This window comes from Pyxicephalus adspersus, chromosome 6 (genome assembly GCF_032062135.1).
Source record: "Pyxicephalus adspersus chromosome 6, UCB_Pads_2.0, whole genome shotgun sequence".
In the NCBI taxonomy this organism is placed as follows: Eukaryota; Metazoa; Chordata; class Amphibia; order Anura; family Pyxicephalidae; genus Pyxicephalus; species Pyxicephalus adspersus.
In genome coordinates, this window is record NC_092863.1 from 103404078 (window position 1) to 103418730 (window position 14653).

The 14653-nt window shown below is 42.8% G+C and overlaps 1 protein-coding gene across 1 annotated transcript in view; it reads right to left on the bottom strand.

The window, feature by feature from the left end:
- NOL6 (nucleolar protein 6) overlaps positions 1-14653 on the bottom strand; it is a gene marked incomplete in the record, with an annotated part of 39961 nt that overhangs the window by 9256 nt on the left and 16052 nt on the right. Inside the window, 6 exon segments of the mRNA XM_072413526.1 lie at positions 4926-5015; positions 7992-8116; positions 9572-9669; positions 10975-11127; positions 11995-12158; positions 13502-13656. Coding sequence (XP_072269627.1) covers positions 4926-5015; positions 7992-8116; positions 9572-9669; positions 10975-11127; positions 11995-12158; positions 13502-13656 — 785 coding nt within the window.

A 14653-nucleotide genomic window follows, 5' to 3' on the forward strand; every position in this document is an offset into this window, starting at 1 on the left:
CGTCATGAAGTTTTTGTTTCTCCAGGGAAAGTCAGCAAAGAACATTCACACTGAGATGTCACAAACACTGGGGGAGAAGTGTCCTTCCTCCAGCACTGTCAGAACCTGGATATCTCATTTCAAGACTGGGCATTTCACCGTTGAAGATGAGCCCCGCAGTGGGCGCCCCCCAACCTCAACTGACCCGCCAACCTGCGATCTGTCCATGAGCTGATTATTGAGGACCGGTGAATATCCGCCAAAAAGTTAGCCCAGATACTTGACATCTCACTGGAGCGTGTTGGGTTTGTTATCACCACTATCCTAGACATGGCAAGCTTTCAGTGAAGTGGGTGCCGAAATGTCTGAACAGTGTTTAGAAGAAGGAACGAGTTGAAGCATCCAAAGCCGTTTCGGCCCATTTTGAAGCTGCACAGGACTAGGTTAGTGACTGAGGATGAAACCTGGCTCCACACCTATTTAATGTACAGCGCTGCGTAATATGTTGGCACTATATAAATCCTGTTTATTATTAATAATAATAATAATAATAATAATAACATCTATGATCCTGAAACCAAGGAACAGTAAACAGAATAGCTCCACAGCGGGTTCCCGCGGCCGAAGAAGTTTCGAACCCAGAAATCAGCCAAAAAAAGGCATGGCGTCTGTTTTCTGGCACAGAGACGGTATTCTGTTGGTGGACTACCTACCTCAGGGCTCTAGTATCACCGGACAGTATTATGCCAAACTCCTGGACCAGCTGAATGAGGTAATTAAGATGAAACGCCATGGAAAGTTGACCAAAGGGATCCTTTTTTTTGCAGGACAATGCACCTGCACACACGTTCAACGCTGTGGCTGCCAAATTGAACACCCTTGGATTCCAATTGGACCACTATCCCCCCTACTCACCTGACCTGGCCCCTTCAGACTATTATCTGTTCCCCAATTTGAAGAAACACCTAAAGGCGCAACATTTTCAGGAGATTTTGCACGTCTAAGATGCTGCTGAGAGCTGGTTTGTGGCCCAACCAAAGGACTTTTATTTGAATGGTCTAGAAAAGCTGCAACTACGCTGTACCAAGAGAGCATCAGCCTCAGGGGGGAATATGCTGAATAATTATGTTATTTCATAACTCTGGCTCTCTTTGTTCAGGGCAAAGCCAGGAACTTCTCGGCACCCCTTCGTAGTCCAGCAGGAAAACAACTCTCAGACAGAACAGCTCGACATTTCAGCAAAGCAGAGGCCGAAAAAGGGCTTGCAGTGATTTTCTGGTAGATCACCGAGTATTTTTCTACACTTCGGTGGGGTTGGATACTGATTTTGGATGAGAAAACCTGTCTCACAATTGGTTTCCAATTCATCCCAAAGTTGTACAACTGGGTTAAGGTCAACTCATACAGGAGGTTCCTCCAAGCAAACCATATGGAGTTGCCTTTGCACGCCAGGGCCACAGCCATTCCGGGACAGAGCGGGGTATGTAGTACAATTGGTTGCATTCATTCTTGTTGGGCTGGGACCTCTGCCATATATTAAGGTTACTATTTTCAATGGAGTCTTTGCTTGGAAAAGAGTACTCAATGACAGCCGGGATTGCCACCAGCCACGCAAGGACAGGATGGGTACATACCAATTCCCAGCACAGGGAAACCCACTAAGACTCCTTACCAGCTTGCAGGTGGAGATGGTTAAGCACGTGACCACCAATAAATTAATATTGAGCGTTATTAAACAGACAGCATAAACTTGTTGTTTGTGAGCACACAAACAGTGGATTTACAACAACCCACACCACAAGTCTATTCATGCCAGCGTACCCAGTGCCAGCAAATGCCATGTTTGTAATCTAATCTAGTGGAACTAACGGAGCAGTGTGGAGCTTAAGAGTAAGGTACACATGGACAATGAGTGCTCGGTATACCGTTCCTATGTACAGGGGACTGGGTGAGTCAGACGGAACGCCCTTATATTGCTTCTGCTTCACTGAAGATGTGAGAACAAAATATTTATTCGATTTGAAAGTGCTGAGAGAAGGCAAACAATGGTCAAATCATTATGAATGTCTTAAAGTCACCCCCGTTCATGGTTCATATACACCTTGATAAAGGCGCTCTATCTTGCCAACATTCTTTAGACCTACTAAGGAGCTAGGGCACTCAGTAAAGTTTTCCTATTCAACACTTCTAGGGGTGTTTGACCACCCTTCCTTGGGCTCTGTGGTTTCCTCCATATTACTACATGACACAGGCAACCCTGTAGGCGCCTGCAGATGGACTGCGGTGACAAGGCAGGCAGCCCAAAAAGTGTTGGAAGAGCCTTCATCAGACGTGGCTGTAGAAGAGAGCAAATGCAGAAGCCATAGGTGGTAGGCAGACAAAAATAATGGACCTGATTTATTACAGCTCTCCAAGACTGGAGAAGATAGACTATCATAGGAGAACCTGGGTGATCCAGAAAACCAGAAACAGATCCATTTCAGGACTAAAAACATCTAATATAATAGCATCTAGTAGCAAACCAGGTATGCTAGATCATCCAGGCTCAATGTGTTGTCTTTTACAGGGACCTTTGTTTTCGGGATACTTTTTGTGCCACGTTTTCTTCTAAAGCCCCCATGCCAGCTATACTCACATTACTAGAAATCCCATGCTGGTCCTGCTATTTGATAGAAACCACATTCCTGCCTTGGTGATACCATAGCCATACCCACATTTTCTTGTTACGGTGTCACCAGGACAGTTATGTTATTTTTACAAAGCCTTCAATAAATATCTTGCAGGTCTCACCCATGATTCTGAACTAGAGTTGGGCATTAAAACTTCAGCTATACCTAAAGATACTTTAATACTTAAAGCACAGGGGATATGAATTTCAAAAAGCAAATAGTTAGTTGGCTGCAAATCTGATGAGCATACGATGAGCTACCTGTGACATCACATCATCAAACAGCTGGTAAACCCCTTTTCTGTTTGGAAAGCTTTTCTCTGCGTACACCACACTTATCTTTAATCCACAAATACAATTCGCAAACACGACGCTCCCCACTATAAAAGTATTACGGATCCGGCTAGTTTATGTGTAGGCAGGAAGACAACACTACAGCATTGCGTGCGATATGGCTACCACCTCCTTGTGACAGGATAAAGAAGAAAAGATTTGTCAGTTCAAAGTGAATCTTGTCTGGAAACAAATACATTGGGGGTTCAGGTCTCGGGGGTGTCATTTCCTCTAGTGAGGTACTGACTCATATATGCAGCTGGACCCCCTTTTGTCTTCAGAACTGCATAGATTCAACAAGGTTCTAGAAACATTTCTCAGGGATTTTCCATATTATCATGATACTATGATTTATTTGTTGGCTGCACATCCATGATGGGAATCACCGGTTGCACCACATCCCAGAGGTGCTCTATCGGATGGTCTGATGACTGTGGAGGCCATTTGAGTCCGGTGACCTGAATGTCATGCTCAAGAAACGGGTTTGAGATGATTTGGGTTTAGTGACACGAGGAGTTATCCTGATGGAAGTAGTCATCAGAAGTTGGGGACACTGCGGTCATAATAAGGTGGACATGGTCAGCCGCAATACTAAGGGACTGTGAGATTTAAACCATGCTCAAATGCTATTAGGGTTCCCAAGTGGGCCAAGAATTTATCCCCCTACACCATTACACCACCACCAGCCTGGAGCACTGATACAAGGAAAGATGAATACATGCATTTATGTTTTTGACACCAAGTTCTGGCTCTACCATCCAAATATTGAAGTAGAAATCGAGAATTAATCATTTTAATGAGCCCATGCAAATTTTAGCAGGTGCCTGTTAGCTGACAGAAGTTGCACCTGGCGTGGTCTCCTGCTGCTGTAGCCCATCTGCTTCAAGGTTGCAGGTTGTGCATTCAGAGATCTCTTCTGCAAACTTTGGGTATAACAAAGGGTTACTGTTGCCTTTCTGTTTAAACCAGCCTGGCCATTCTCCTTTGACATCAACAAGGAATTTCCACAAAGAAAACCGCCATTCACGTTTTCGGACCATTCTCTGTAAACCCTACAGATGGTTGTGGGTGAAAATCTCAGCGGATCCGCAGTTTCTCAAACACTTAGACCAGCCCCCCTAGGACCAACAACCATGCCAAGTTCAAAGTCATTTAAATCACCTTATTTCCCCATTCTGATACTCAGTTTGAACCTAAGCAGTTCTTAATGTCTATAAACTGAAAAGCTGCCATGCGATTGGCTGATTAGCTAATAGAGTTAATAAACAGTAGAAAAGGTGTACCTAATAAAGTGGCTAACAAGTGTATACATAATACATTGTTGCATTACATATGTCTATTACATATTAAGTCTCAGCACTCCTTATGTACTAGCCTCAGTGACACGGATTACATATATCTTAGTCATATACTCCCTACACCTGTATTGATTGGTGAAATTCCTTTTTTTTTTGTAGGAGTTCCACTCTGAACTAAATCAACTTAAAGAAATGTGCTTTTGATATAAAAGTCAGAAAGATGCAACCTATGAATTCAACAACCTTACCACTACATAGATACCTTGCCAATCACAATTTCAGAAGCCTGTTGGCAGCAATTACTACTCCACCCTGACAATTGGGCAATATGAAGTCATAATGCCATGGGCAAGTTATTACCTTAAAGGACTTGTCTGTAATGAAACAAGTGAAATCCCTTCACACATTCGTGAATAAATATTTATCACTGGATTTGTTACAGTTCTCAGGTTCAGCAACAAGTAATTATATTGGGAGGATTACAATGATTTTTGCTGTCCTCAGACGATTTAATGTGCACAAGGTCCGAGAGGTGCGGATAGAGACCTGACCCTGTTCTGTTCTAGAGATGTCACTTACTAAGAGGTGGTGATAGGATAAAATGAGTTTAGATATGTTTGAACTGTGCAACAATAAAAGCAACTCACCTTAACATCTGTATTCTCACATGGTTTTGTCAGCTGCTCCTCCAGGGTATGTAGGGACTCCGAGGCCAGGATTATAAGACGCTGCAGAAACTGAAAAGGAGCAGAGAACCATTATTCACTGTTCTGCAGTCATAAATTATTTTTTAGCTGTAAAATTCTAATTTAGTCTTTGTCCCCCGAGGTTAGAAATGCTACAGCCTTGTATTGCCTGTGCAGAATATGGTGGCAGAGTTTCTGCAAGGGACATCTCCTGACCCCTTATAATGCTCTGACCAGGAATCATTCGCTCACCTCCTATGCTGCCTAAACCAAGATTCATCTACTGACCACCTGTATATTGTCCTAACCAGGAATCATTCCCTGACCCCCTTTATAGTGCCCTGACCAGGAATTATCCCCTGACCCCCTTATATTGCCCTGACTAGATATTCCCGGACCAGGAATGGTATCCCCTGATCCCCTTACGCTACCCAGACTAGGAATCATTCCCTTACCCCCTTATGCTGACCAGACCAGGAATCATCCACTGAGCCCCTTATGTTGCCCGGACCAGGAATTATCCCCTGACTCCCTTATGTTGCCCAGACCAGGAATCATCCCCTGACCCCCTTATGCTGCCCGGACTAGGAATCATCCCCTGACCCCTCTATGCTGCCAGGACCAGGAATTATTCCCTGACCCCCTTATGTTGCCCGGACCAGGAATTATCCCGACCTGCCCGGACCAGGAATTATCCCGACCACCTTTTATGCTGCCCGGACCAGGAATTATCCCCTGACCCCCATTTTTGCTGCCCTGACCAGGAATCATTACCTGACCCCCTTATGCTGCCTGAACCAGGAATTATATTGCTTTGACCAGGAATCATCCCCTGACACCCTAATGCTGACCGGACCAGGAATCATCGCCTGAACCCCTTAGACTGCCCTGATCAGAAATTATTCCCTGGCCCTCTTACATTGCCATGAACAGGAAATATCCCCTGACCCCTTTACATTGCTGTGACCAGGAATCCCTTGTTGCTCCTTTCTCTTGTGCAGCAGATGTTAAAACGTCCAGTGTCAGTGACCAATCATGAGCACGCACAGGCTAAAGGACAGAATGTGGAGGAGAACGGAGCAGTGAGGGAGTACTAGTAAGGAGAATATAGGGGATTTGGGGGGCCTGGGAGTGAGCAAAGGGTTGGCTAGGACAGGGGACATTGTATGCAAAGTAGAACAAAACCTAAATTGAAACATTTTGCTCATCAGAAACTGCGGCATCCCATTGGTCAGATTAAAACTCGAGAAAAAACATTGAAATTCAAATAAGATTTGTATTCCTGTAAGACCTGATATTTGCACGGCTCTGCCACACACCAAACCTGTCTGCCTGTCCATTTATTATTTGGACAGCGAAAGCAGAAGCAGCAAACTGACTAGTTCTTGCTTTAAAATCTGTAATGAAAATGAAAAACATAGAATAGCCTTTGCCTGGTATCTGACTAAATGCAAAAATGATATCTGGCTGCAGAAGACGGAGAATATGCCAACTCTCCAGTCGACTATAAGTAATCATAATTCAGTTGCATCATGCAGTCACCGGCCTGGGCATGACAACCTCTGCAGGAAGGGCTGGTCTACCCCAGAAGGCCTTTTCCCCCTGTATGGGCTTGCTTGGGCCATCATGATAACAGCTGCAAAAATTAATCTAAGTTTCCATTCATCCAAATCTGTTTAGTTAACACTTCTGAATAAAGGGCGATGGCATGCCAGGACAGAAAGCCACCCCCGGGGCCTAAGTGCTTTTACAGCTTCTTTAAATATAGTGTTGGGTGCTTCTTAGAAGGGCAAAAATTGCAGTGCCAAGCGCCAGCATGCCCAGATTTTATCTCAGTGCAGCTTCATTTGTGCCCATTTAGTCACAAGGCTGTCATGTCTCTCCACATAAAGCAATCACAAAATTTAAACATGTAAGCTGAATACTTACCCTTCTAGCAGGTGGTAAGTTAAAGCAGCTTTGCATTTAAGAATACAAATATCTACAGAGCTCCGACTGGAGGAGAGTTAGGCAGCAATAGGATTAGATGTGCTGCAGTGAAAAGCATGCCAATATGAGAGATCAAAGTGACTGACAGGTGAGCTCATCAGTCTTCTGCTTCTCTTTTTGTTGTCCAGTCACAGGTCATAGGGGCTGGGAGAAGATCCATAAACCAAAGGTATACCATAGCAGTGAAAGATTAGGTAGCTTTCCCCAGTTAGGGCGGACTATTGTATGTGACAGTGCTGCATAAATCTCAGAACTGGATGGAGAAAAATACAAATCCTTTGGCTGGTAAAGCAGCTCCCATCTATGTATTTACCCTATTAGTGCTTGGCAGATGTTCAGCTTTACCTGTCTTGAAAGGCGCCACTGCAATCAGACATTTCAGGGTGTGTCAGATGACGTGTCTTAATACACCCCTGATGCCTTTTTAAAGAGTACCTGTAATGCCTAATGTTCTATTAAGCAGGGGGGCTTATTAGAAGATAAATTCATATTTATATTGTGATTTAAGGGTGGTTTAACCCTTTCACCGGAGTGTGAATGGCAGCAGCTTTTAGTAATAGCATCATTATTTGAAATACCATTTCCATGGCTGTCATGTTAATCCCTTGTTATCCTAAGGCTAAGTAGACACATCAGAGGGTTCTCATCCGATAAACGGCTCAGGGCTGATATCGGACAAGAATCTGGCCTGTGTACAGCGCTCATCGTCCGAACGACCGTCCTGGAGGATCCACAGACAAATAACGATTGTAATGGAAGTGAAAGGGGGAGAGAACAGCAGTGTGCAACTCCGTCATTCTCCCCCCTCTCCATAGAGCAAAATGGCGCTGTATGTACAACACACGCTCATGCATGGTGCAGTCAATGGTCGTTGGAAAGGATTGTAAAAGATCAATTATTGCATGTGTGTGCGTAGCCTAATTCAAAACAAGCAGGCAGATTAGAGATGTGACCTTCCACAACCTCTCCACAATCTGCAGGCTCGCCCCATCTCACCCCCAGCACATATAACACAATAGAAAGAAGTGATCCCCTTACCTGGGCACTCGGTTGTTTCTTGGTCCACATAGATGCTTTCTTGTCCTTGGGTGTAGCAATGAACATGACCGGCAACTGGGCCCGAGATGATGAAAAGTCATCCTGAATCTCCTTTATTTCATCGTCTAACAACAACAAAAATGAAGATAATTAGTGATGGTAAATCCAACACTGTACAATTGTCACTAGAAAAGAAGTAGCGAGGAAATCATCCAATAGAGAGAGAGAGAAATATTGACATTTTGCTTTGAGGAGGGTTAAAGTTGAAGTTAAGTTCTAATTCTAGGGATTCGGGATCAGGCAGGTCATTATTGCAAAAAGGGACAGACGATGTTCCTTCTCAAATAATCTTTTGATAATCCCTGATCACTCCGGGTTTCTGGCAAAAAAACTGAGCTGTGCATGCAGTGCGTTAGTTTTGCTTGACAGGATACCCGGAAATCCCGGCTTCCTCCGTGTGTGCCGGGAATGAATGAACTTTCGTGCCAAGGCTGGAGTTACGCCACCCTAGCCCAGCTAATCAAGAAGGTTAAAGATTATAATATACCTAAGAGTATAATGGGTTTAGGTCCACACTCTGGAAAGGAAAATTGCCCCTCAAAAGGAAAAAACTGACACTTGTGTCAAAGTGGACCTATCGCCAAAAACGTATCTGCTTGCTCACTTTATGCACATATGTGTAGTTCTTTTTTTTAATTTATATTAATATAAAAAAGCCTCCCCCACTTCTGGGTTTCTCACCACAGCAAGTATATTTGATAGGTAATCCTTCAGCCTCCTGGGTACCTATGTCACATATCCCAGGAGGTTGTGGGATTCTCTACTAGGCGTTGGTACTTAACCTCCTTATGCACATGTGAGATTGTAGGTTGGATCATTTACATTTCTGAGATGCCCAACCATGAAAAGCACCCACCTTAATACCGCGAGGGGTGTCGTGGTGTGAAAGAGCCCTAAGAAATAACAGTTAGGCCTGGTAAACCCTGGTCTGGTAATAATAATGAATAATAGTGAATGATAAGTGTATCTTACTATTTTGCATTTATGTGTTCATTTGAATGGCTCCCCAATGTACCTAAACAGGAGCCTGCATTGTGATGCGTTTGTTATTGGTGGCCAATTCAAAATGAATACCCTACCTTAACTTAGCGCACATAATGCAATGCAGGCATCAAAACACATTTGTACTTGCAAATTTGAACAAAGAAAGAGGATCAGTGGATATCATGCTTGGTAACAAGCACTCATCGCTGACAAACTCCACCAAAATCTCTAAGCTTTGACCACGTTAAATAATAAACATGGTGGCACCCCAGGCAAGCAACAAAGAACCCTTGCACTGAGAAGGAGCTCCACTGCAGGGGTCAGAGTTGGGTGTAATAATTGTATTCATCCGTAACGCCCCATGGTTTAACCTAAATGCCATGTGTTTCAAAGTTCCTAAAAAAATATTCTAGAGTTTCTGCCAGGGACTACTGAACTGTGTGTCTTGTATGGGGTGCACCATTAAAACCAAAAAACGGCTGAACAGGAAAGGGAATGTGTTGTTCTGATTTGGAGAGAAACTTGGACACACTTACCTGTCAGATCCCCATTCAGATTGACAATCAGCGGACTATTCTTCCAATCAAATGCCGCCAAGAGGTTGAGGAAGCGTAGGAAGCCCACCTGGGGGGAGCTAAAAACAAGAAACGGTCAGGTCCAGGATAAGCATACGGAGGGGAATTTATCAAGAATTTCATGTGCAGAATAATAATCCAACTATTTACTTTGAGATCATTACAAAGAACAAGGGGACGCTCTTTGCGTCTGGAGAAGTTGTTTAATCTCCAGGTAAGGAAGGGATCCTTCACTGTAAGGTAATGTGAAATCGGCTCCCTCAGGAAAAAAGGTTCAGCAAGTTCTATAGATTGCTTTAATAAAAATCTGGATAATTTCTAGAATATAATTCAGAATATAATTTGGGTTTTTAAGATTTAAAGTAAAGATAACAGAGACTGCTGATCCAGGGTACATCCGATTGTCTCAGGCAATCAGGAAGGAACTTTTTCCCGTTGGAGCAAATTGTACCAGGGCTTTTTTTTTTGCCTTTCTCTGCATCAACTATGTCTTATAGGGTTTTATACCTGGGATGTGTTCATTTCCCTAGAGACTGATTTTGGTGGAGATATGTCTTATTTCAACCTTACCATGTAACTAGGATTCCTTCTTAGAATGAGTTTGCTTTCATAGAAAGACATCAGAGACTATACTGATTTAAATCTGCAGTCATGTCACATCCCAGTTCCAAATAGTCCCTCTTGTGCTAGATACAGAAAACCAGGTTCAATTTTGGGCATTAAAGTCACTACATGTGCGAGGTAGGGGCTTCCTTTTGGCTGTCCTTTCAGGTAGAGGAAGACAGGTCAATTAGAGACAGGCAGGCTCAGACACGTATGCAGGGACGGACTGTTGGTCCCCACACCTTGAAACAGAGCCAGTAAGGAACATGAATGGTGGTGAACACTACCAGGGTGAAATGGGCAGCGTTAAATTTTTTGCCCATATTAGGCTTTAAAAATGTTCATAGTAAGTTTTTCAAGTATGAAAATGAGAATTATTGAAATAAATGACAAAATGCCCTGGGCAATAATGACCTCTGGTCCCAAAAGAGTTCAGAAGAAACTGTTAATTTACAAAAGTTCCAGTTTAGCGTTCCAATTTATTTAAAGGGACGAAAAAAATATGCAAAACATTTTTTGGTAAATTGTGCCCTCTAATGGCCAAGGATAACTTTGCATCAGTATAACTTTTCAGGATCATCAAAGTCATTACCAATAAAATGCTCCCCCATACTAGGAAGTACTAAGGGGATTTTAATTCGTACCCAGGGGCTGCGGACCTGAAAACAGATGAGCATGTGCAGCGGATATTGAACTGAACCCCTGGCTTCACTTTGTATGACCAATGTAAAAGTTTAATTTACAGAAGTGTGTGTCTGTACCTCGGTGCAGTGAACGGAGCTGGATGCAGAAAGAGATGAGCCACAAGTAGGTCCACACACTCCTCTGACATGCTGTCCGACAGGAGTTGGGCGCTGATCCATCGTTTAGCAAGACGCGATGTCCCTCCAAATGCAGGAAGCTGCTGGTGGAGACTAATATAAAAAAAAGACAATTATTAATAATTTATTATGCTATGAAATCACATCAGCGGACCCTTTTATTTGCCCCCTCAGCTAAAGGATACAAAAGGAATTTGCTTTATAAGTCCACACAATACCAATTTCTATTCTGAAGGAGCAACTCTGGAAGAGGTTCCCATAAAAGTAGGATAAGGGCCCAGGACCAGTCTCTAGCATTGCCCATGGTCTCCCTACAGCTGTAATGACTTTTCCATGCCTTGTTCTGCATTGTTTCTATGCAGCAGTGTAGATCTTGGTAGAGGCAGGTCTTTGCTTCCTCATGTATGAGCCTCCAGCAAGAGGAGAACAATGAGCAAAACAATATCACCAATCTCAAACCAAATCTCTATAGACTAGCAGTTCCAAGCAGCAGTGCCTAAGTTCTCAAAGGGCCTAGACACCCTTACATAAAGGAAAATGTCAAGACAAGGAAAACCATTTTTTGGGTTTGTCTTAAACACAATGAACGAATATTCCCTAAAACGTAGCCAATCCTCATTTTATAAAGGCTCCCACAAATCCTAGGTCTCCTGAACTGGTTTTGACATTCTCTGTTCATTTGGAAGATTCTAAGTTCTCCAGGTCCTGGGCCAAATCTGTACAATGGGCCTCAATGTCAATAAAGATTAAAGAGCCCCTGTCAACAATGCTATATAAAGGCATGATGATAAAATAATGCAAAGGCAAAAACTATTCAGTCTCAAAAAGAGGTGTAAAAGAGAAAAGCTGATAAAGGGTAAGCATTTTATGAAGCATTCACCCGAAAGTCTATTCACTGTTCAATGAGAGGATTTATTACAGCTGATACAGAGTGACAGATTTCTGCATTCAGACACCTACCCGTGCAATGTGCTCGTCAGCTGCGTCAGATGAATGGTCTCCAGTTCCAGCTGCTGGGACTCTTCTGTCTCGCGATACTTTAACATCCCCTCCGGAGTGACAAGCTCCTTTATGTACTGCGGATCTCTGTGATATGCAACTTGCAGGCGCAAGACGTAGCCATCCTGTAATGAAAATCATAAAGGAAATGAGAGTGAGTACAAAACCTGACACCCTGCAAGAGAGCAGCAGGGACCAGACCAGGAAGATCCTGCACAAAAAGTGTAAAAGTTGTAATAACCTGGATCTTGCCATGCGCTATGTTTATTATTCAACAGGATTTATATAGCTCCAACATATTACACAGTGCTGTACATTAAATATGGATTGCAAATGAGGGACAGACACTGACACGGGAAGAGGAGAGGACCCTGCCCTGAAGAGCTTACAATCTAAGAGGTGGGGGAATTATCACATAATAGGAATAGTGGGAAGTAGTGACAGTTTAGGAGACAGAAGACGACGGGTAGGTGAGGTTGAAGCTTTGGGTTTTGAGGGCTCTTTTAAAGGAGCAGAAAGTAGGAGCAAGCCAAGCTGAATAAGACGAGGAAGACCATTCCAGAGAGTCAGGGCAGCTCTAGAAAAGTCTTGGAGCCGTGCGTGTGATGAGGTTTTATTTTTTTTAATTTATAACATTTATTATTTTTACATCATTTTGTGTTTCAAACTTTATTATACTCATACTATTATATCATACTGTAAAATAAATTTAATCAAAAAAAAACAATGTATCGCTTTTAGACATATAAAACCGGAAAGAAATGTACCGCTAGGGAGGGTAATTCAGTATACGTACCCCAAGTCCCTTTTTAGGAGATCACAAAGGATTGTAAATTCCCCTTTACTGCTTGGTATATTAAGTAGTAAAGCGTGGAAAATCTGGACTGCAATGGAGTCAGTGATGAGATTTTTCCTTTGGATATTGAATTTTACACGCGTTTCCTATTCTGTTACAAGGAGCTAAAGTTTTATACATATTTATAACAAGCAATAAGGATTCAATAGGCGCTGGCACTGTGGGACAAATTTACAGAAATACAAAATCCCTCCTCCTTTCTTACAGGAAATGATTGGGTAGATCAGCTAACCCTTTCCTAGCAGTGGATTACTCCATAATTATTGCTGCTACAGAGTTTAGTGATGGCTTGTTTTTAAAATTATTCTCTGCTTCTTATGAGCATGTAAAAAACTTGAATATCTCATAGTACTGACACAGCTTTACTTTAACTTATTGAATGATTACAGAACAGGTCAGGATTTTGTAAAGTAGCCAATTTCCATGAAGCATTTAGAGTTTCTAGAAATAGCGAGAGAGAACATAGGTTCCAGAGGAAAGGTGCAGCCTAGAACTGTTCAGGGTGGTAATAAGAAAAGAAAACAATGAGCAGATCTGCCAACACTGTGATGGATAAACGAGGAGGAGGGAAGAGGACAGGTAAGTATCACCTTTTAGCTGTCAGATCCTCACCTTGTACACATCTGTATAAGTGGCTGTAGGTCTGCACAATATATCGTGCTGCTGGCTCAGCAGCTCCGCCAGCTTGATCTGGAAAGCGGCTTTCACTCGCTTGATAGCGTCTTTATCTTGCGGCCATTTCCCGCTTCCCTCCATGTGACAGATCACTGCAAAAAAAAAAAGAGAGAAATTAATTTCAATTTTAATTACTTGAATCCCTTTAACTTATCGCTGCATTCTGTCAGTACCAGAATTGGGGTTCCCAAGGAAAATGGAACAATTTCTTTCTCCAACCTGTGCAATACAGGGATTTCCAAATAGAATTAAAAAGCTCTCTTCGCTCCTCCAATGACCTAATAATGACTTCCTCATTCATAACCTCATCAAACGCACGGCTCCAAGACTTTTCGAATGCTGTACTGACATTTTGGAATGGTCTTCCTCGTCTTATTCCGCCTGCTGCTACTTTCTGCTCATTTAAAAGAGCCCTCATAACCCAACGCTTCAACCTCACCTACCCGTCCTCTTCAATCCTCACTACTCACCCACCATTCCATATCTCCCCTCCTATTGTGTGATACCTCCCCCACGTCCTAGATTGTAAGCTCTTCTGGGCAGGGTCCTCTGCTCCTCCTGTGTCACTGTCTGTATCTGTCATTTGCAACTCCTATTTAATGTACAGCACTGCATATTATGTTGGCACTATATATATCCGATTTATTATTATTAATAATAATATTATTTCCATCCAACAGGGGGTGAAGCGGCTGATGTTGCATGTTACATGATACAGCATGTTGCAATATCAAATTAATAATTGCACATGCAGGGCAAAGTAAAATTTTTTTTTTAGCTCAACCCCATGCTGCACAGCACATATCTTTTCTTAGCTCTGGTTCACTGCTCTGTACTACTAAATGCAGCATGCAAACAGCTTCATTTTTCCCATGTGACAATGCTAGGTTTGTATTGATTGGCCCAGTACTGTAACATGGGTACAGAGAAGGTGTCTGGAGGTCTGCATGAGCTCTAGAAAACAGCGTGGGCCAATTTTGGGGGTCAGCAAAAAATTTACAGACTCGGACTCCTATTAAATAAAAGTTGTTGTGAAAACATACAGCAATGTTTAACTCAGAAACTGTGGGGAAAAAACTGTAGGCGGGC